The sequence below is a fragment of the Arabidopsis thaliana genome, assembly GCF_000001735.4.
Source record: "Arabidopsis thaliana chromosome 1 sequence".
NCBI classification, from domain to species: domain Eukaryota; kingdom Viridiplantae; phylum Streptophyta; class Magnoliopsida; order Brassicales; family Brassicaceae; genus Arabidopsis; species Arabidopsis thaliana.
The window spans coordinates 16,109,459-16,132,925 of record NC_003070.9 but is presented as its reverse complement, the minus strand read 5'-3'; the positions used below and the strand labels follow the sequence as shown (position 1 = coordinate 16,132,925).

At 36.8% G+C, this 23,467-nt stretch overlaps 2 protein-coding genes, 1 long non-coding RNA gene, 3 other non-coding genes and 2 pseudogenes across 9 annotated transcripts; 1 reads left to right on the top strand and 7 right to left on the bottom strand.

The window, feature by feature from the left end:
* Nucleotides 1-607: 607 nt before the first annotated feature.
* AT1G07143 lies at nt 608-1,239 on the bottom strand. Its single transcript, NR_139200.1, has one exon. It is a non-coding gene; the product is annotated as an other RNA (long non-coding RNA).
* A 1,791-nt stretch (nt 1,240-3,030) lies between these two features.
* Nucleotides 3,031-5,573, bottom strand: GAPB (glyceraldehyde-3-phosphate dehydrogenase B subunit). Its single transcript, NM_103456.4, has 9 exons — nt 5,273-5,573; nt 5,087-5,182; nt 4,843-5,007; nt 4,606-4,773; nt 4,354-4,514; nt 4,208-4,269; nt 4,082-4,131; nt 3,573-3,979; nt 3,031-3,474 (listed from the first exon to the last, which is right to left on the bottom strand). Exons 1-9 carry the CDS (start codon nt 5,372-5,374, stop codon nt 3,342-3,344), a joined length of 1,344 nt encoding a protein of 447 aa, NP_174996.1. The 5' UTR covers nt 5,375-5,573; the 3' UTR covers nt 3,031-3,341.
* A 54-nt stretch (nt 5,574-5,627) lies between these two features.
* On the bottom strand, nt 5,628-7,183 carry AT1G42960 (inner membrane localized protein). The gene is made up of 5 exons (NM_103455.6): nt 6,997-7,183; nt 6,579-6,699; nt 6,309-6,405; nt 6,069-6,155; nt 5,628-5,980 (listed from the first exon to the last, which is right to left on the bottom strand). The coding sequence occupies exons 1-5, from the start codon at nt 7,061-7,063 to the stop codon at nt 5,846-5,848; spliced, it is 507 nt and encodes a 168-aa protein (NP_564482.1). The 5' UTR covers nt 7,064-7,183; the 3' UTR covers nt 5,628-5,845.
* A 4,119-nt stretch (nt 7,184-11,302) lies between these two features.
* On the bottom strand, nt 11,303-14,480 carry AT1G42924 (annotated as a pseudogene; the record flags this gene model as incomplete). The annotated part of the gene is made up of 1 exon: nt 11,303-14,480.
* A 1,404-nt stretch (nt 14,481-15,884) lies between these two features.
* On the bottom strand, nt 15,885-16,354 carry MIR5645d. The gene has a single exon (NR_139199.1). It is a non-coding gene; the product is annotated as a microRNA ath-MIR5645d precursor (primary transcript).
* A 460-nt stretch (nt 16,355-16,814) lies between these two features.
* On the top strand, nt 16,815-17,496 carry AT1G09475. 2 transcript variants are annotated; one of them, NR_143491.1, is made up of 2 exons: nt 16,815-16,939; nt 17,117-17,496. It is a non-coding gene; the product is annotated as an uncharacterized misc_RNA (transcript). The 2 variants fall into 2 exon arrangements; NR_143492.1 differs by having other exon boundaries at nt 16,815-17,021.
* AT1G09465 lies at nt 17,440-17,979 on the bottom strand. Its single transcript, NR_143490.1, has 3 exons — nt 17,937-17,979; nt 17,705-17,854; nt 17,440-17,500 (listed from the first exon to the last, which is right to left on the bottom strand). It is a non-coding gene; the product is annotated as an uncharacterized misc_RNA (transcript).
* Nucleotides 17,980-19,504: 1,525 nt separating this feature from the next.
* Nucleotides 19,505-22,613, bottom strand: AT1G42888 (annotated as a pseudogene; the record flags this gene model as incomplete). Its single annotated transcript has 1 exon — nt 19,505-22,613.
* Nucleotides 22,614-23,467: the final 854 nt, after the last annotated feature.

Sequence of the window (23,467 nt, the reverse complement as noted above, 5' to 3'; positions counted from 1 at the left end):
CAAGAGCCAAAAAGGGATGTAGATCATTGTTTAAACGAAATACCACCACGTTGTTCACTTTGTCACAGCGTCATCAATTAAATATATGATTAGATTTTTTTCACATAAAGATTTTAACAATAAAATAAATGATTAGATTTCTTTCTTATAAAAGTTTTTCTACATACCATAAATGTTATATGTGTACAGTGAAATTGTTATATTTGATACTTAACAGTCTGTCATTTCTTTTTTGCGTGAACAATATGTCATTTTTACATACACTAATTGTGATTTGACCTAGTAACTTTGTCGTTAAGGGTTATTGTGAAAACATGTACTTTTTTGACAAAAACTTTGATTTTGAGGCTTTTCCGTATGTGATTTGAAAAAGAGCATTTTTAATATGATGATTTGACTATTTTACCTTGAAAATTTTCACCCTCTTCTTTCATCATCATCTTCCCTGTCCTTCTTCTTTTCAATCCAAATCTTTTAACAAAAATTAGAAATCTTATACCCTAAAATATCCATTCTATTACAAACACCCATCGATTCAAGATAAATAAATCCTAAGGATGATAATATTTATGAAACCCAAGCAAAGAATTAAACGAAATAAAATCATCTTGCAAATGAAAAAGAAGAAGATGACTAGTAAAGAAGAAGAATTTCAGATTTCAAGCAGATATGCAATTTAAGTATTCGAAACGGAGCTATTCTTTTCATTGTGTCCTCACTCTACACCATTAGCGATATTTTGTTTATTGGAAGGGAAACTCAATCAAAAACTAAAACCCTAAAGATTTTTGAATGGGAACCCAAGCACAAAAATCAAACTCACAGTGATAAATGTTTTGAGATGTAATCTGGAAATATTTATTTTTAAATTGCATTATTTAGCACTACATAACGATTCACCTCTATTTTTTTAGAGTTGTGAGATCATTGGATAAAAACAAAGATCGGAGAAATCAGTGAGTGATAAGAGGAGGGAGAAGATGAGCCATCACTCTCACGATTCACCGCTGCCCACATCGTCGTTACTATTAACGGAGCTCATCGACATTGTCGGAGGTTACCATCGTCGCCGTTGTCGGAGCTCACCATCGTCGCCATTATCGGTGCTCACCATCGTCGCTGTTGTCAGAGCTCACCATCGTCGCCGTTATCGGAGCTCACCATCGTCGCCATCACCAACAAAGGAAACAATATATTATTCTTTATCTTTACATAATGATAGAAGGGTAGAACCGTTTATTTCAAAACAGGAAAATGCCGGTTTTCGTAAGTACATACGAAAGTTCCGGATCTTATAAGTTTTCTTATTTTTTTGTTCTTTTCTCATAATTAATCCTTGTCGTTATATGTTACATAGGTACAAAAACAAAAAACAATGTAGTTTTGTTTAAACGAATTACCGCTACGTTGTTGTCTTTGCTACCGCCTCATCAATTAAATAAATAATTATAATTTTTTCTTATGAAAAATATTCACATACGATAAATATTATATGTGTACATAAGTGAAATTGTTATATTTGGGATTTGAAAGTTTGTCATTTTTACTTTTATTTTTGCGTCATCATTTTGTCAATTTTACATACAAGAATTGTGATTTTACTTATTAACTTCGTTGTTATATTTTACATGGTTACAAAAGCAAAACAAAAAACGATGGATGTAGTTTTGTTTAAACGAATTTCTACCATGTTGTTCTCCTTGCCATTGTGTTATCTGAGTCATTGATTTTAATGATTGACATAAAATTGTTGAAGTCAATTTTAGTTTCAAATTAAAACACACAATCTGTGTAGTAATTTTGAATGTTTGATGATTTGAGGTTGGAAAAGACACTAACACTTTCTATAAGTAGGAAAATGCACTATGTGAACAGTGTGAGTTGAATTACATCATTTTCCAGTTAGGTTCAGTATGATTCAACTTTTACAGTTACGGTGTTTATAGTTTTTGATGATTATTGCATCTTTATTATGTAATCCTCTGAATTTTAGATAACACTATCTCAAAATAACATATATAAATAAACTTATTTTATGTAAAATACTTTGGAGTTAGTATATACTTTAGAATCTATATAGAAATTCGAATATATTAAGATAAACCAAAGCATTTACAGCCTAAAGGATTTGACATCAACATAAATTAATATTAGTTTTTTTAGATTCAATTTATTTTATGTCCTTATTATCTATTTTTATTGATGTTTTGTGTTATGTTAATTGTAAATTACTTATATACGTAAATTTAGGATAATATGATTTACTATTTTAAATATTAGAGTGTTATTATACTCTGTATAAACAGTAATAGAATACAACTATAAATTTAGTTCTAATAGGAGACAACTCATATTAGTTAGGATACTAGTTATATTTAGTTTGGCCAAGGCCGCTATCGTATGAACATATTTTTCTTCGTTAGAGACGGAGTACTTATCTGTTATTTAATATATCGGCATACACCAAAGTTTTTTCTTTATATTTGTTATTTTTTTGCACAGTTTGCCCAAAGCATTGATTAAAAAATCACCACTATAATGATTGATTGATTCACTTCCAGAATGTGTACGACTATTCCTTGCTCTGATAGGTTCAATAACCAGAGAAGCTATTTCTAGCTGAACAAAAGATGGAACTCGAGTCTAATAAAGAAACAAGCTTGAGAAAAAAAGGCTGAGTTGGTTGAAGAGCTGCAATGAAAATGATTGAATTAACAAATTTTGTACAATTTTCTCATTTTTCACCTACATCATTAAAAGTTTTGTAGACTCAATTCAAAAATCAGCCTGCTACCATTTTTTTTGTTGTTTTTTGTTGTTGTTGTTATTGCATAAGTTAAAAATTCAATTGAGAAATCGTCATAAGAGTTTGGTTCTAAATTTTTAATATTTAAAAACTATATGGTATAATACCTTACATTGATTTTAATTTATTCTTTCTTTATTTTTCATTTTTAATATAAAAAAATTACATATGTATTATGAAATTCAAAAAGATCAATTCCAACCATCATACAATAAAGAAATCAAGTTGAAAATATCAAATCTCTTTTCTCTAGATTGAATGTTTCATTATTTTGTTGCACACTCATGCATCTTTATTTGTAAACCAAATCAAACAATTTCTTTTGTCATACATTGCTCAAATAAATTCCGTTTTAACATGTAGCATAAAATGGTTATTTCTCAAATACAATTCTCTCAGTCTTAACATATAGTTGTTCATCAGACAAGAAAATCTTATGAGAAAAACAAGTATGCATAGTACGATTTCGAATAAGTAACTCATGATACAAAGTATTGTTTTGGTGAAAAATAAAGAAAGAAATGATCAAAGTTGTTCAGTCATAGACTTTGCATTCCTCATCAGCCGGGTTTGTCTTGCAGAAATCCTCCAAAGGATCTCCACTTCCAACAGCTTCCGCTCCCGGCCACTTGCTAGCCACTAGGTGAGCCAAATCCACCACTCTTTGGCTAAAACACGAACACGCAAACGCAAACACAAAACATAAACAAACAATCATAGGTTAAAACATAAAATGATATCATGTAATGTGTTATATCTCTCTCACCTGTAACCCCACTCGTTATCATACCAAGCAACCACCTTGACCATATCATCACCCATAACCATAGTGAGGGACGAGTCAATGGTGGTAGAGACATCAGAGCACCTGAAGTCAACAGAGACAAGAGGCGCATCGCAAACGTCTAAAATGCCTTTCATCGGTCCATTAGCGGCTTTTCTAAAGGCCTCGTTCACATCCTCTGCTGTCAAACCTTTCTTCTCAACGTTTATAACAAGGTCAACCACTGAGACGTTTGGTGTTGGCACACGGAGTGCAATGCCGTTAAGTTTACCCTTCAGCTGCGGCAACACTAATGACACCGCCTTGGCTGCTCCTGTGCTGGTAGGCACTATGTTCAGTGCTGCGGCTCTTGCACGCCTTAGGTCCCTGTGTGATGCATCTAGAAGCCTCTGAAACAATTCATTTCAAACATATTTATTTTTTTGACAATACAAGCAAGCTCTTCCGTTAGGTTTCTACATGGATAGATAGACAAAAAGATGGAATCTTACTTGGTCTCCGGTGTAGGAGTGTGTGGTTGTCATTGTCCCCTTGACAATTCCTGTGATTCAGTTCATGTATGAGCTATAAAAAAAACATTTTGAAACATGTAGTGAAGCAGAGAAAATAAAATGTACCAAATTCTTCATCCAAGACTTTAGCAAAAGGTGCCAAACAGTTGGTGGTGCAAGATGCATTGCTGCAAAGAAAGACCAAAACTGAAGCATGAATACTCAAACTCGTTCATGCTTTAATGAGATCAAAGGTTTAACTTTAAACGGACCTAATAATGTTAGCGACATCGTGACCATAGTCTTGCTCATTGACTCCCATAACATAGGTAGGGATATCAGCACCTTTGGCTGGTGCAGTGATGATAACTTTCGAGGCTCCGGCTTGGATATGCTTCCCTGCTCCTGGCCCATCAACAAACACTCCTGTTCCCTGATGATCATAACCATATACAGTTTTCGATTAACTAAGTTCCGTAGCGCGATTTGCCATCATAATAAGCAGTTTTCGGTAGAAATTTCACCTCGATAACAATGTCAATGCCGAGCTCAGCCCATGGAAGCTTAAGAGGGTCTCTGTTGGAGACAACTTTGATGAGCTTACCATCAACACTAATAGTTTCATTGTCCACAATTTTCACTTCAGCCTTGAAGGTTCCAAGCATGGAGTCATACTTAAGCAAGTGGGATGCCTGCAAATTTCATCAAATGTCAAAAATGTGTTCCACAAGAAGAGTTCACAAAGTTTATTACATACTTACATTCTTGACACCACCACTGTCGTTAAGTACAACAACTTCGAGAGGAGAGTCTTTACGACCATGCCAACACCTAAGAAAGTTCCTACCAATCCTTCCAAAACCGTTAATCGCAACTTTCAGTTTCGCCACTGTCTCTCCTCTAACAGGAGTTGATGTTGTCACAGCCTAATATTTCACAAACTCATCACATATTCACAAATCATGATAACAATACAGTTACTGATTCAATCAATAAATAAGTTACCTTAGGGATGATTTGTGCAGCTACAGCATCGAAGAAAGATGCTTCCCCACCGATACTACTCATACGCAGACCGGAGAATTCAGCGACTTCTAGCCTCTGTGCAAGTAAGTAACAAGAGAAACCAATAAAACAAACTGTACCACACACATAAACAGAGGGTATGTAGTAGTCAGATGGAGTTCATACCTTGGAGGAGCATTGAGCAGGGAAAGAGTGAATGGCACTCTTAGACTGCAGTCGCTGTGTGACCGGGATTCTTGAGACGGCGAGAGCTGCATGTGTGGCCATAGCTGCAAGTGATCACAAGAAGGAAAAATCTAGGAATGCTAGTGATCAGTTTTGAGCGTTAGAATATATACATACATACACACATCCTTTGGTTTTGATCAAAACCAACCAATGGTTCAAAGTGAAGCAAAGTAATATGTGGCTATTATGTAGGTAAGATACATATGGGGATAAGATTCTGTGAGCCAGTGATCACAAGTTTCTCAAGAGACTCATTTTTTTAATCCTTCTTTTCATGTCATATAGTTTTCATCAGGATATTATATAGTCTTCATAACGTCTGGTTTCGCATATAACTGTGATATATCCTTCAACACCGCGATTTCGAGAAAAAAAGAAGAAGGAAGAAAGCAGTCATTTGAAGATAGTAGACGAAAAGTTGTACAACATTACACAGAAAGGAAAACAATTATTGGGATCATAGTAAGTAATCTCCCATGATTCAATTTCAAATCCTAAAAACAGATGATTTCAGGCTGTAGCCTCGATTTCATCGGTGCTTAGAGCTGCACCATTCGGAGTATCTTCTGATTTGAGCTGAGAGGAGACATCGTCGATAGCAGAGTTAAGCTGAGCAATTTTCTCAGCTAGTACCTTACGTGTTTTCTGCATTAACAGTAGACAACATTGTTCATAAGTAAATTCAACAAAAAGTGAGATAAAATATGAATCAAGAGGCTTAGCAATAACTTACCTCCAAAGCTTTTTCCTCGTCATATATGAATTTAGGCAACTTCCTCATGAGATCCTTTCGGTCTGCTCCAGCTATAGCCTTGCTGATCTGATACAATTCACAAAAGTAACATCACACATTGATGAGTCAAAGTGAAACAGAGAAGGTTACAGAGCTCCTCGAGTCCACTCAAGAACTTCTTGATTGAAACGAATACAAGCTCTAAGAGTGATCAAACTAAACCATGTAACAGATTACTACCTGTGGTGCATATACACATCCGAGGGCACCGACTATAAGTCCGCCCAAAATAAACCCTCCGACGAATAGGCCTGTGCTGCCTGAACCATCATCATCTCTGCAAGTTTTGATGCTATTAGACATTGCAAACTGTCTCTGTAAACATAAGTTGCCAATAGAAAACTAAAGTATACTAAAAAATGTTACGATGCTCACAAAACATTAAGGAGTAACAAGAACCACAGTTTTCGACATCTCAAACAATAATTTGTATAAGATAAAGTTATATACCTGTATGCAGATTGAATGGTTAGGATCCTTTTGGTTCTAGGAGCAGAAATATGAAGTTTGTTGGAGTGATTCAGTCCAAATGAAACACTGACACAACGAGCATTTGGATTCAGAGAAAAACCTAGAAGGTAACAAGAACAAACAACAATCAGTGACTTATACATAACAAGTTGAACAGTTTTCTAACAAAACAGCTTCAAGCTCTAATTTTGCATTGTTTTGACAAATCAGCACAAGTAAAAAGAAAGGACCCAACAACATAAAGGAATCAAGATCGTCCAATACACAATTAAATTGGGTTTTGTGAGATGCTAAATTAGAAATCGTAACATGACTGTACGAATCTCATGAGCTCGAAAATGGAGGATATTGAAAATCTATAAAGCACGAAGATTGGAGAGATTGAAGAAGTTATTACCAGATGAAGGATGGAGTTGGTGAGAATTCTTGGGGAGAGAGAGAGAGGTAGAAGAAAGAGACGCCATGGATGGAAGAAACTGTGTCTGAGAGAGATCCTGAGATAGAGCAGTTGGAGCAAGTTCGATGATATCTAAGCAAAGCTTCTTCGATTCAGTGGTAATTATTTATTTAAATATTTATTACAAATATTACATCAAAAAAAAAAAAATGTAATAAATATTGGGAGAAATGAAAATGGATCAATTTGGTCATCTAATCCGGTTATGGAGATAATGACATTATTATACATGATCCGATCCGGCATATGTCTAAAGAAAACTAAAATATCCGAAATAACATTAAGATAACTTTATCTTATACAAATTATAGAGATAACTATTGGAGATAGTTTAAAGATCGATTCGTTCTGAAGAGTAAAATATCTTGGAAAACCTGATTTGGGTCTAAATATCATATTAGTTTGTTTTTGAAACTAAAATATTTAGAAAAACTTATTTGTCCAATGACAAATATAGAAAAATTGTTTGATGGGTTTTAAATAAGTATCTTCAAAATTTTACAACCAAATAAAAAATATAGCAATACATAACATCGAAATAAAGTTTTAGGTCACTATAAAACAACAACGAAAAAAAATTCAACACAATTCTTAAGGATGTATCTTACGCTCACTCATATTTTGGAAACGTTTTATCACTGTCTTGTTTGTTATAGATTCAAAAACTTGTTTTTCGACATAACACGCAAAACAATCTTTAATGTATAACTAGGGCGAAACCCGCAAAACAAAATTTCTAAACCGATTGAATATAATAAATCTTTTTCCAAATAACTTTATCAACCCATCAATTTACTCATTATCAACACATATCATCATCATCATCATTACCCTCTCATAATATCATAATACCACCACCATCATCATCAGATCAACATACCAAAGTCCTGATAGCTATCATCATGATAACATTATCATAAACTCGTAATTTTCCCGACAAAAAATATAAACTCTTAATTTTTTCGCCAAAAACGTAAACCCGTAAATTTTCACCAAAAAAGTAAACCCGTAATTTTCCCGCCAAAAACGTAAATCCGTAATTTTCCGCCAAAAACGTAAATCCGTAATTTCCGCCAAAAACATAAACCCTTAATTTTCCTACCCAAAACGTAAATCCGTTAACCAGTCATTAAGCTTCCGCAAACGCACTAATTTTTAACCGCTAAACCAGTCGTTCAAAATGTTTTATAACGCTTAAAATCGCAACCGTCCGATTCCGTAAAGGAACCCCGATAACACGAACCCAAAAAGTGATGTAAAACGGATATCTTGGATCCACCATCGGCGCCCATCAGACAAAAGAAAACATCCAATGATCAAAGTGGAAATGTTCCATCTTCATGATCTCCTGAATATCCTTCTCATGGTCAAAATCAAACTGGAATCGACCTAAACCGATACCTGCCTCGTCTACTCTATCCTCTAGTTTCCAGATCCTTGGCACCATGAACAAAACAGACTTCATGTCCTGCATCATATGATTCATGCACCTCCTGATTAAAGTCTTAGAGTACCCCTGAATTAACGCCGAATTATCAAAGCGTGGAACTTTGATCTTAAGCTTTAGAGGTTTCACAATGACTGCACTTGAGCTCTGCCCCGCCAAAACAATTTGAGACATCTCTTGCCCGCTTCCAAGTACACCCCAAAACCCTACGAAACGTACCCAAAAAATAGCACCCCACAGTAACTCGAAAAAGCTAGATAACCCAAGAACAAAACCCACTTTGTCTTGAAAAAAGAGAAGATGATGAGATGAGAAAGACTAACAACCGTAGCCCTTAATTTCTACTTGAAATTCCGGATGAACCAAGAATCGTATTCCCCAAACTCAGAACCACTGAGTATCACTTTATTAGAAATCTGATTAAGAAGTTTACAACTACCTTAATTGGTTTTACACAAGATCTAAACTACTTTAGCTTGTCATTTGAGATTTCCCTAAACACACAAGAGCAGATCACAAGAACACACTCTTTCATCTCTCTAGAATTCCAATCAGACTAAACCTTAGTCTCTAACAATGAAAAGCGTTGCACTAGCTTTTTCACTCACAATCACGGCAAAGTCTAACAAGAACCTTAGCACCTCTATTTATACCATCGAGGTCTTTGGTCTTCTAGGTTAGCCTTCGAGATCTTGGATCACTCCAAATCTTCGCGTAAATATCTCCTCTCCAAACTGAACTCATCCTGTTGTGATCTCCACGTCATTCGTTTATTTGGCGGCATATCCACGTCAGCATCAATTACTTGATCTTCACTTTAGTCTTCTGAAACAGCTTCCAGCTTGTTCCAGCAAACAGCACTCCTTCTGGTTTGTCCTGACAGAGGGTGCACTAACAATCTCCCCCTTTTTGATACAATTTGTCAATTCAAGCAATCCTGCAAGAAACCCCTCAAAGAAAACTCACAAGCACACATCAAGTCATAGAGATAATAAGCACCAGAAATAACCAATAGAGGGTCTCATCATAGATTGCATAAATAAGTTTTTAAGATTCAAAACACATTATCCAGTACTTAGAAACAAAAACCTACTAAACCAAAAGGACATGATTAACAAACACAGCTTAAAAACTCCCCCTTAATCCTAAACTCCCCCACAACTAGATCTAAACACACTAAGAAGATTGAGTATCTTTAAAGCCTTCTTCGTTATCAACATCTAGAGAGCTTATCAACATCTAGAGAGCTTACAAATGAATTAGAGTTCTCACTTCAAAGCCTTCTTCGTTATCAACATCTAGAGAGCTTATCAACATCTAGAGAGCTTACAAATGAATTAGAGTTCTCAGGGACCAGTCCATAATCTCCCCCTGCTTGCATGACACAATTGATCAAAAACTCTATCTAGACACTCTCTACCAATTAAACCAGACACTGAGCACAAGACCAAGACACCATACCTTCCATATGTGTCGTTATTGTCGTCAGCAAGGTAGAGAGATATCTCAAATCTACAAGTAAAGATGTGCCAAACACATACTCTGGATTAAACATCTTTCGCATACGCCGGGCATCGCTGCGTGTTCTCCCCACGATTGGAGTTGTAGCCGGAGGTCCAGTCGGAGCAGCGCGCCGGGCTTCGCTGCGTGTTCTCGCCACGGTTCGAGTTTCAGCCGGAGCTCTTGTCGGACGCCGGGAGCCGCCGCGGGTTCTCGCCATTGTTTAGAGATTTAGGGTTTTGGTGGTAACCTTTTTGATTTCCCCTTCAATTTTTGCCTTCGATTTTGTTTTATGCAAACCAATCAACTCAAAACACAACATAAGTGCTAACCGGTTTTTGGTCCGGTTAAAATCAGATAAAAACACATCAAGCCGAAATTGACACCACTTAACATAAAACCGAAATCGATTAAAAATCAAATTTAAATACCTCTGAAGCTCAACTCATTTTTTCTGAAGCCATCTTGAATCACATAGAACAAGTCCCCATTAGTATCAGCAAAGTGATAACCATCTCTCCCTCATACTGAGGTCCAGAACTGCCCCAAAGGTGATTGTACAATACTAAGCTCATTGTAACTTGATTCAAAAAATTCAGAACATAATCTGCTGACACAACACAAAAGAGAATGTTGATTCTCCAAGAGTAGTCTTCACACCGTCATATCTCAGAGTGTTAGCGAGTCCTTTTAACAAGGAGTGTGACAGACTGTGCAGCAACATTCAGGCTATTGATAAATTACAAGTCTGATCTTTTGTATTCAGAACTTATTGTTGCTTCTTACTGCTCCTTTCTGCAGAGAGACGAGATGTCAGTGAGAGAACTTGTTTTTGCACCCCCCTTTTTTTTATTTATTTTTTTATTTATTTCTCTTGTCTTGTTGCAGAGTGTAGTGATGCTCTTTCTTATTTGTTCTCTCAATATTTTTGTTTGACATCCCTTCTCTCCAAAGTGTAGGTGAACAAGATTTTTCCTTTGTTCCCATCGGGTTAGTGACAAGATTTCTCCTTTGTCCCCCGTGTCTTAGATAAGCTCATGCTTCATCTTATGAAATGAAATGCTTCTTTCTGCCCCTTTCTGCATTTCATCCCTTCCTTAATGCTCTACACACTATGTATGTCACACACTTTACTGACTTTGCATCTCCGAACCATGAAGGGTAGCTCTTTCTCTTGGTGAACTTTTTACAGCAGAAGATTTGAAAACCGGTTATGACACTTTGTAAAATAGATATGAAAACTTGCTTCTCACTGTACAACCAACCCTGTTTCAGCACAAACACTCATCAAGAAGATAGTTAGACTTCACCAATACCAAGGGACTTTTGCAAGTTCACAAACATGTTCAAGTCCAAAGGCTTAATGAAAATATCAGCAAGTTGAATTTCAGTAGGCACATGTTCTACGGTAATTTGTTTTTCTTCAACTAATTCTCTAACAAAATGATGTCTTATAGCTATGTGTTTAGTGATTGAGTGTTGTACCGAATTCTTAGATATGACAATAGCACTTTCATTATCACATTTAACAAGTAAAGGGTCAGAAAAAGACATACCTTAATCCAAACCCATGTGTTTCATCCAAAGAAATTTAGTACAGCAGCTGCAGAGGTTGGTAGTGCTCATAAGAGTTTTAACTGGATTGCTGGAACACATATCGAAGCGTTTCACCAGGTTCTGAGCATAGGTGCTTTGCGAGATAGCAATCCCTTCATCAATCTGATTGATTTGCAACCCCAGAAAGTACTTACGTTCGCCTACCATACTCAACCTGAACTCAGTTGTCATTGTCTTCACAAACGCTTTGACCAACTTGTCGAATGTGCCTCCAATCCTCACATTAACATGATTGATCACATAACATGCTGTACTAATAGCCTCTGTCCAGATTTTTTCAGGAACTCCATGTCCATGAATCATGGCTCTGGCCATCTCTTGAAAAGTCTGGTTCTTTCTCTCAACAACACCTACAACTCTCTTGTGTTGGACTCTAATTTGTTTACCTTGATTGTAGGCATCGTACACAATTTTCTCTATGTGTTTCAGCTCTTGTACTCCTCTAACCATTTCCTTGCTCACTATTTCTGACATGCTCCTCGCATTCATGTGACCAAGACGTTGATGCCATACCACTGGATCCTCTTTTTCAGCTCTAAGACACTCTTTAGGTTCTTCCCACATGTAGCAATTGTTCCCAGTTCTAACTCCAGTGAGAGTGTTTTGGTTCTTCTCGTTTGTAGCCCAGCATTTTACACTATTGAAACTCACAGTCAGCCCTTCATCACATAGCTGACTCACACTAATCAGATTTGCAGTAAGCCCTTCGACAAAGTACACATTTGTAAGCTGAGGCTTTTCTGCTTTAGTCAAATCACCTTTTCCCTTGATTTTTCCTTTATCCCCACCTCCAAAAGTAACTTTACTTTCCTTGACAGAGGTGTAATTTTCAAGATTGCATTGACTTCCTGTCATATGTCTGGATGCTCCACTGTCAAAATGCCATTTTTTCTTTATTCCTTCTTCAATCGAGGTGTATGCTACATGACAATAGAGATCCTCCCTTCTGACATACATCTTGGAGGTTCTTCCTTGATATGGATATAGTTTTCCTTGTCTCTTTAGCTTATTCAACCTAGCAGCATACCTGTAGCAATATCTCTGAATATGACCATGTCTTCCACAGTAGTAACATTCGTAACCTGTCACAGTTCTCCGGGAATGATAGTGATCGTGATTCTGGTACACACGTCTTGCTGGAACAGCATCATAGTTGCTTCGAAAACCTGTTTGACTTTTTGTTGGAGCAGCAGCTTCGCTTCGTACAAAATTCGTCTTTGTACCTGATCCAACACCATTGTATACTAAACCAAAATTTGATTTTCCCACTCTTCCAGCAGCAAGTATATTATCCAAATCTTTTGTTCCACTGTTCAGCATGTGGATCTTCTTGCGAGTGTCACTAAGCTCTTGAGAAAGTTCTCTGTTTTTCTCTTCAGCCACACTGCATTTCAGAGTCAGCTCAGAGTTCTTCTGATTTGCAGCAGTTAACTCTCCTTTCAGTTTTGTTGTCAGTTCTTGAACTCTTAGCTTCTCTTCCAGCCAGGCAACTTTCTCTTTACTCAGCATCAACCAGCTGTCATACAGTTTCCTTAACTCTTCATTGATGTTAACGTCCTTTTCGATGTCAGAATCCTCATCAGCTGAGTTGTCCTCATCCTCACCATCTGCTATCACTGTATGAACTTTCATCTTTTTCTTCAATGATTCCTACAAAAGACACGAAACCTTTTATATAATCTTCCGAGTCTCCATCATTTGAGTCACTTTCACTTTCAGAACTACAAGATCCATCTGGCTTAGACTTTGATCCAACACAGTCGAACTTAGTGTGTCCAAGACCCTTACACTCAGAGGACTTGAGATCTTTTCTCTTTAAAGAGGGACATTCAGCTTTAATATGTCCGTATCCTTGACATTCATGACATTGAATCTCATCCCTTTTTGAGCTTCGGTCTCGATATCTATCAGTTCCCTGATTTCTTCCGAATCCTTTCTTCTCAACTCTCCTCATTGCTCTACTGAAGTCTTTTGCCATCATGCTCATTGTATCCTTCAATTCCTGTATCTCATTCTTCTTTGCCGATGCAGCTAAAGCAAGTCCTTTGGAGTAACCTCCCTTTCCGGAAGTGATTTCTAATTCATATGCTTGGAGCATTCCCACTACTTCTTCAAAATCGATTTATCCCATGCTCATTGTATCCTTCAATTCCTGTATCTCATTCTTCTTTGCCGATGCAGCTAAAGCAAGTCCTTTGGAGTAACCTCCCTTTCCGGAAGTGATTTCTAATTCATATGCTTGGAGCATTCCCACTACTTCTTCAAAATCGATTGAGTCAGTGTCCAACGACGTTCCCATGGTCGTTCTCTTACTTTCAAACCTTGATGGGAGACACCTCAACAGTTTCTTGACCAGTTTCTTATCTTTGTATTTCTTTCCTAGATTGTGTGCTTCACTCGCTATGGCACTGATTTTCCCACTGAACTCCTCAATGTTCTCTGTTTCTTCCATAGTGAGATTTTCAAACTGAGATGCTAACATGTCGATTCTGGATCTTTTGACACTACTTGTCCCTTCATATGCTTTAGCAAGTTTATCCCATGCTTCTTTAGCTGATTAACAGTTTTGAATCCGTTTGAATTGATTTTGATTCACGGAGTTGAATATCAAAGACAGTGCCCTTGAATTAGCTATGGCCTTTGCCTCTTCTGCATCATTCCATTGATCTTCAGTTTTTAGCACATCTTCTCCATCTTCTCCCTTGATGACCGGAGCCTTCCATCCAATGCTCGTAGCAATACAGGCTTCCTTTCCTAGACCACGTATGAGAGCTCTCATCTTCACTTTCCAGTGTCCGTAATTTCCTTTTTCCAACATGATTGCTTTACCGACCGCAACGAACTCTTCGGGGTAGTCCATCCTCTCCGCAGGATCTGCACCTGTTGTTAAGTACAACTTGGTTCAGATGCCCGCTCTGATACCAAATGAAATTCAACATGAACCAAGAATCGTATTCCCCAAACTCAGAACCACTGAGTATCACTTTATTAGAAATCTGATTAAGAAGTTTACAACTACCTTAATTGGTTTTACACAAGATCTAAACTACTTTAGCTTGTCACTTGAGATTTCCCTAAACACACAAGAGCAGATCACAAGAACACACTCTTTCATCTCTCTAGAATTCCAATCAGACTAAACCTTAGTCTCTAACAATGAAAAGCGTTGCACTAGCTTTTTCACTCACAATCACGGCAAAGTCTAACAAGAACCTTAGCACCTCTATTTATACCATCGAGGTCTTTGGTCTTCTAGGTTAGCCTTCGAGATCTTGGATCACTCCAAATCTTCGCGTGAATATCTCCTCTCCAAACTGAACTCATCCTGTTGTGATCTCCACGTCATTCGTTTATTTGGCGGCATATCCACGTTAGCATCAATTACTTGATCTTCACTTTAGTCTTCTGAAACAGCTTCCAGCTTGTTCCAGCAAACAACACTCCTTCTGGTTTGTCCTGATAGAGGGTGCACTAACACTACTTTCTTGCTTCCTCACTCCAAGATCTTACAGATCCTCCTACCTTACAAAACATGTTTACCATTAAAACCCTTGATTCTAATTGATATAGCTTATCCTTAACCGCAGGGAATAAAGATCTTTTGAAATGATCTGAACTTCCAATAAAGCTTCTGGATACAAAAACTCGATCGATCTCCAATGAACCAGCTGTTGTTGATTTGATCTGATACCCACCAATAATTCCAAGAATAACATCACAGTTCCGCAATCCTTGATTTCTCCTCAGAAATCCTGCCGGAGATTCCACATAACACGACCCAAAGAAGCGATTTTCCAACCAAAGATAACAATCTCTTTGAATCCCAAATATTCCAAAAACCTCCTTTAATATAACCAAAAAAATCTGACAACCAAGATCCGAAATAAACAATCCATATCTCCTTAGGAGAATAGGAAACTCAATCGAGAGACAAAACATCTCAAAACCGAAGAGATCCACTTGCCATCGCCGACGACGAAGTCTTTAGGTTTTAGGTTTTAGTCCTGTAACCTAGCAATATTGATAGTGAATCTCATAAATATATTTATTTTGCTCAAAAGTAATTCTGAAAATAATTTTTATTAATTTTTTAACGTGATAAACTAATTTAGAGAAAGACTAGTTTAACTTAGAAGCATATATATGACAAACAAATTAGAGAAACGTTTTCGAATGAAAAAATCAAAATCACGAACTTTCAAATTTAGGACTATTTAATCTTGAACTTCACGGAAGGCAAATAAATCGTAAAGTTTTTGTTGATTTTCGAAATAAAAGACAAAATTTTTGTTGACTTGCCATTTGAGTCATAACGTTAAATAGGTTAACGGAATTTTTTTACGGCGTTAATGTCTTGTTTATTTAATCTATTAGAACAAAACAACGTCGTTTATTGAAAAGACAAAACGACGTTGTTTTTTTTTTTTTTTTTTTTCTTTTTTTTTTAAAACGACGTTGTTTTGTCTCTTGAAATAAATATAAACCCCTAAATCGATTTCATTATCTCAAAATCACATACCCACATTGACCTCAAAATCGCAGATAATAAAATCGATTTGGGAATTTAAGGTTTAAATTTGTTTCAATAGAGAAAACGAGCTGCAATAAACAACGTTGTTTTGTTCTAACAGAGGAGATAAACGAGACATTAACGCCGTAAAAAAATTATGTCAACCTACTTAACGACATGACTCAAATGACAAGTCAACAAAAACTTTGTCATTTATTTCGAAAGTGAACAAAAACTTTATGATTTATTTGTCTTCCGTGAAGTTCAAGATTAAATCGTCCCAAATTTGAAAATTCGTGATTGTTTTGACATTTTTCCCTAATGAAAACTCTAAACTTCACTTTTAATTTTCTGAATTTGAACAATACTTAATAGTTAACTTAATTTATAAGCTTACAACAAAGGAATAAAATTTACAATTAGTAGAAAAGTTCTAGAATATGAGAATTAAAGAGCAATAAAAATTAGTACAAAGTTATATGTACCTTTTGAGTTATGGTAATTGTAAAGATGAGAACTTGTTTACAATCAAGAAAGATAAAAAGTAACTAAGGTTTTAACTCTAGTCAAGTTGAGATTGGGTTAAGTTACTTTTGGGACCACAAAGAGGAGCCTTTGTGTATTTTTCATCTTGTGCACTAGGTTTAAAGATGTCTCCTTGTATTTAAGTAGTTGGGGACGTGAGTGAGATTGTAGCAGCATACAATGTAGAAAGAGGGTGAGAGAAGAACACATAGAAAGCTTTAGCTTTGGGGTGGGTTTTCTCATTAAGAACAATGGTGTGATACAGAGTATTTGTGTATTAGCAAGTAGGTGATTTCACATTGTAATATCTCTTGTATCTTTGTTCATTTCTAGTGGATTCCGAGACAAGGTCTCGGCGAGATGTAGGTAGTGTAACATTGACACTGCTGAACTCGTTAAACGTGTGTGTGCTCCCTTCTCTACTCTCATCTCTAATATCTCTCTGCTCTATTTTCTTGCAGCAACAAAAGCTTTCTCTCTTTAACAAGTCCGTTTTGCATCAAACTACTTCAGTCTTGGTTGTCACAGGTTCAAGCTCTTAAAGTTACAGTCTTTTGAGCCTCTGAATTCTCTACAGTAATTGTGATTTTAAACGTCACCTTTGGCGTTGTTACAGTTGCTTCGAGTGAAAAATGTCATTTCTTATATGATATCTTTGGACTGTGGAAATTTTGAGATTATATTAAAGAATGCGTAGACATGAACTGTATGACAAATGATATCTTCTATTAACAATAGACTTTTTTGTTCTTATTTTCTTGCATTTATTTTGAATGTAAGCCTTCTTCTTGGCATGATACAATGCTCCTTCACGGTTTTTAAAGTCACCTTCTTAACCGTGTTCTCTGCAAAATTACAGACATGACAAACAAAAAATGCATTATTAATTTATTTCGTCAACTAATTTTAAGTCCAAAACAGAAATTAAAAAAAGGAAGCTTTCTATCCATCATTTTGACGAACAGTTTTTGATAGACTAAATTTTTTAGCACGAAATTGTTTTGTCATAGTTCTGTTTCTTCCAATTTTTTAGCAGTGAAGGATCGTACCTTTTTTCCTAATTCCCACCATCTTTTCCTCTTGTACGTCAAGTTATAGTTCTGCTCTCATTATTCTCGACTTCTTTCATGTATACTTGCTCCCTTCGGCATCATAACCTCCACAACATGGGAAACATGAGTCATGGAAGGATCTTCTAACTGAATTGATAAAATCAGAATTAATATGAGTAAAAAGAGAAAATGAATAAAATTTAAGCATTATACGGAAGAGAAACTTAACCGTAGGTTTCTATGGCAACCACAACAAAAAAAAGGATGGAGATGAATAGATAGATCCAATAGAAAAGAAAATAAATTAATTAGAGTTAAATAGGAGATAAATCAGTTATAAAGTCATGCCATAATTTTTGCTTGATCGTGGAAGTTTTAGAGTGAGCAAATTTAGGGATATAGTTTATTTATAGTTGATATAGTTCAAATTGTCTTAAACAATATAATAAAGAGTTAGGTTTAGGGTATTTTAAAAAAATTATTGGTTAGTAGATCTAATGATAGTTAGGTTGTTATCGAACCATTGTTAAACTCAAACTCAAATTTTGGAATAACCGATGGGGTTCTGCAAAAATATCTATGCCTATAGCTAAGAATAACCAGAGAAGCCGATAAATCTTATACTTAGACATGCATTATAAACGAGTTCAATTCAGTTCACCATAGTAAATAGGCCGATTCTTATTACACACCTATAAACCATGCTCATCAAATAATAGATCCAACTACAGATGTCTATGGTGGGTATATCTATTGTCTAGATTCAAGTTCTAGTTAATTACTCTAGAACTAGCATTAACCTAACAATTAAAGATGAAGAATTCTACAGATAACCTAGCAAAGGGGCGATCTACTAAACCATATGAATCCCTAATGAGAAACCCTAACCCTAACAAGCAAACTACTCATACATGGAGATTGAAACAAGCAACATAATTGAGTAAGAAAGCATGAGCACGACAATAAAGATAAGAGTTAGAAAGGATCTCTTCACTTTATTGAAATCTTAATGAATCTCTGAAAACAGGGGATGAATAGCTTATGTCTCTGAAAGAAAACTTGATAAAAAGCTTGATAGGTCTAAACAATGACCTCTAAAACTATATATATGACCTAATAAACGTTCAAAGACTAATAATGCAAAAAGGGAAGTCTTTTGGGGTAAATTTCAACTTTTGTAAACTTAAAAGCATCATGGACTTCTCTAGGCTTAAACCGGTGTCGATCGGCATCAAGAGTGTGTCGATCGACACTCTTGACAGGATCTGAAAGAGAAATCGTCTTTAGCTTCTTTTTCCTTAACTTTTGCTCCAAAATGTCTCCTTATCTCCATTGTTGTCCCTCTCCATAGAATACCTGAAAAGACTCTAAAAAGACTCTAGAATAACAAAAAGACTCAAAATCTTATATTTAAAACATAGTAAAAATAGTAAAAATAGGGTTATATCAACTCTCCTAGACTTAGCTTTTGCTTGCCCTCAAGCAAAACACAAAAACTGAATCTGTGGAAGAGGTTTTAAAAACAAAGGAACTCCCAACATTCTCTAACCTATTGCCATGATCATTCAAACTAAATCTATATGCTTAGCAAGTCTAATCAAATCCTAACCAACATGTACTTCTCTGCAAGCTTACAACATTTTAGATTTCATACCTAAGTTCCACAACTGTATCCACCAGAGTTTCATCGTTGGGTCTCATAAAACAAGCTAACATTCAAGATCTTTCTATACTCATTCCTGTATTATACCATGATAAATCGACCATTATATATTTTTTTCTCTTTGGTATTCTTATCGGCCTGTAGTTATTCATGCCCAATCTCTCAGCAACAGATTTAGCCATGAGGTTGATACTTGATCCAAGATCACAAAGGGAAAAGCAGAATCTACATGTGGAGATAGAACAATCAATAACAAAGCTACCTGGATCGGGGAGCTTCTCAGTGCTTTGACTTGGGCTGATAGTACAGATGTACTCAGCAATGTCAACTCTCTTTGGCTTGTCTTTTTTAATCCTCGTCAGCATTTTGGAGCTGATGTATCTTGTCAGCAGATTAGCTTCCTTGGATCTAATTCCATTGTCAACAAGACGCTTTACATACCTGGTGAGTTGGGCATAAGAGTTCTCTCAAACATCCTTAGGAAATGAAGTGATGATCTTTTCCATGATTGCCTTGCACTTGGCATCATGAATCTCTTGCTTGGAACGACGCTTCCTTGGATAAAGAACATGAGGAGTGTAGATTGACTCTGGCTGCATTGGGATTTGAACCTCATATGGCGCAGTGCGGACCCAGTGTCGATCAAAACCAGGTGTGTGTCGATCGTCATCTTTCTAAGGAATCATTTCAGAGAAAAGTGTACCATAGGGTGTCGATCGACAATGGTAGGTGTCGATCGACAATGGTAGGTGTCGATCGACAATGGTAGGTGTCGATCGACAATGGTAGGTGTCGATCGACAATGGTAGGTGTCGGTCGACACCAACTCTGTAGCTGCGAGCTTTAACTCGTCTTCAGTGTCTAATTCCTCCCACACATTGTCTCCATCTCTGACCAAGATGGCATTACAGCTCTTCCTAGGGTTAGCATCAGGAGTTCGAGGAAGAAAACCTTCTTTTCTTAATAGATTGTGCAGTTTGAGCCACCTATACATCTAGCTTCTTCATATGAGAGCTCAAATTTTTGATCTTCCCATTAAGGTCTGTGTAGATAGCATCAAACTTGCCATTAAACTCAACAACAAGCTTTGACTGTCCCTCAAGAATCTGCTCAAGCTGAATTACCATAAGTCTTCTGAAAGTTGCTCTGAGGAAAGGTCTTTTGGAATGCAGGTTGTGGAGTGTAGCATGTAGAACTCTGGTTCCCTGTAAACATGTTGCCACTGAAGTTACTGATGCGTATTTTATTTCGCCTCAGGCTTTTACCTAAAAGACCACACAACTACTGCAAGTGCATAGTATATCGGAGTAGTACTTTAGGATCGAATCCACAAGGAGAGAAGTAGTTCAGATAAATCCTTAAGAAGAGAGTTAAACTAGGACCAAATAAAAAGAGAGGGGGTTGTTGTATGCAATGAGTAACCAAAATAAAAGACAAGTAACTAAACTAAACGATAAGCAATAAGAGAGAAGCGTTAGGTTTTCGGGGGTTTCTCCGAATGTCATTGTTCAAACAATAGGGTATAGATCTCAATCTAGGTGATAACATGATTAGGTTTGTTTACTTTCGAATTCTCGGACATACGAAACTCTATCAAGACCAGCTAACCCTAACAGCTAGTAGGTGAAACCTGGCTATTCTCACCTATATCTTGCGTACACAGTTGCCCTAACGGCTAGTAGGTGCTAACATAATTTCAAAATACAAGGTCAAAGCATTAAGTTCAAATTTGATTCTAGTCCATAAGTCCCTATCACTCGACGGGCGTGCAACGGTTATTGTTCTTTATTCAGTTGAGCTAGTTCAGGCAATTATACAAGATTCTGCCAAGTATAAAATACCTAAGATCATGTACTAGGTGGCGTTCCGGACATACATGCATTAAGATTAAACTCAACTAGAAAGAATAGTGTAAACGATCAAATAAAGCCATAGAAACCGCCAACCTAGAGTTTAGATCTAAAAGTCCCAATGAATTCCCCTTTGAAACCCCCTCAAACCCAACTAGAGATCGACTCGCTCATGGCAAAGGATCTAATCAAAAGTTGGGTTGGGTAAACCATAACAAAAAGATGAATAAAACATAGAAAGGATTTAAAGATTACTTCTTTGAATGTAGAATACAAGAGGCAAAGCTCTACCTTAAAGAGTCTTACACAAAACGAGAAAGAGAAAGAGAGAAATGGTGATCTTCAAGCTTCAAGAGGTGCGGCGGCGAGTTGGCAGCGATGAAGGCACACCTAGGGTTAGGGCTTAGAACAAGTATTTATACTTGAGGGCCAGGAATTATGTTTAGGGGTAAGAACGTCATTCCGCCAGGTAAGTAAGTGATCGGGCCGAGTAGTGGGCTTTAGGGAAGGAGCCTAATGACGGTGGCGCAAAGAGAGAAGGACTTGGGCGTGCCCTAGTGGTTGGTGGTGAGCTTCCCGGAGCTGCCCTGGTTCAAGTCTCTTTGGCCGGATACTTTTTGGATTTATTATTTCTAAACGGCTGGTTCTTGACATGTCTTTACTCTTCGGGTCATATCTTCCAAACGGCTTCATGGATTGCTTTGATTTGACTTTGACGTTAATCTTGACTCTTCTAGATTTCCATTCATACCAAAATATCTTTTTTCCGTGATGGGGAAGACCTTGGCCGGATGTTAAAATTCTGAAGTACTTGAATGATCGCCTTTTGATACTTTTAGCTTCAAACTCTAAAAACCTTCTTGGCACCTAGAATACGTGTTTCTCCTCTTAATCTAGAATGGCACCAAATGCTCTCTGAAACATAAGAAAACAATAGCTAAAATGGGCTAAAAAGCCGTGATATCAGTTACCCTGTGGCTGCCCAAACTTCTTGTAGCCTTGTCCATCTATGTAAGAGACTCCCTCTTCTGACTCAAGCTCATGCTCAATGGTCTCTGCTTCAGCTGCAAAGTGGACATGCTTATTCCGTGTAAGCAAGTTATGAACTGAATCCAACTTAGCATGTACCTCTGCCATCGGATTTTCTGAAACAGCTCCAACAATCTTCTTCCTCTCAAAATCGGCATTCTTGTTACTGTTGCTGCATGCAAGGTTCCCAATCAAGGCAGTTGCATCAGCCGGATATCTGGTGTTAAAGTTACCATTGCTCGCTGCATATATATAGAGCCATCTGGTATCTCCAATCAACTCCTCTGAAAAAGGTACCTAGAAGTTGTACCTCACTGAAGCCATGATGCGGGAAATCACGTTGATACTCTTTGAAACGAACCCAAGTGATATAACCGAATTTTTACCGGTTTTGGAGTCCTTTTGTTATTTGTAGAGTCTTTTCTAGTCTTTTTCAGGTCTTTACATGTTTGGGATGCATTTGGAGATTATGGAGCATTCTAGAGCAAAACAGACAACTTAAGCTGCAAAAGCAATCAAGAGACAAAAATTAACGTAGGTGTCGATCGACACAACCCCTAGTGTCGAGTCGACACCAATACCTAACGGCAATTCAATTGCGCAACTTATTGATGTTTTGAAGATTTCCAAATTTGGCCCAGAACTTTCCCTTCTTTCTAAAGAAGGCCTATCACGTTTTAGGTCATATTTATAGTTTTTAATATTCCTGGGCATAATAACCGGAACCAAAAATCCGAACCAAACCGAATCAAAATTTTGCTACTCGGTTCGATTCTTTGTCCTGAGTAAAACCCGATCGGTTCTCATATCTTCAGATTTCGGGTATTACTGCGGTTCGAGTATTAACCGAAAACCGAATGGTTACTTTACTAACCCGAAAATAAATCATCCTATTAAAACCCTAAGCTACTCTAATTACACATTAGTCATCTCCTCTATTCATCGGTTCTTCTTCTCCTCTTCGACGATTCCCCCCAATTTTGTTATCTTATTTCCCCCCATTTTTGTTAACATGATTCCCCCCATTTTTGTTAACCTAATTCCCTCTCTTTGCTCTAAAAAGTAAAAACACTAAGTCTCTTCTCTATTTCAAGTGACAATCTGGAATTCACCAGAGCTTCATCCTCATCAAGAAATCGGTCCGCTATAAGTATTTTTCTAATCTTTACTTTCTACTTCTCAATCCGTCGGTTCTTGTCGATTTGATGGTTGTTTGGT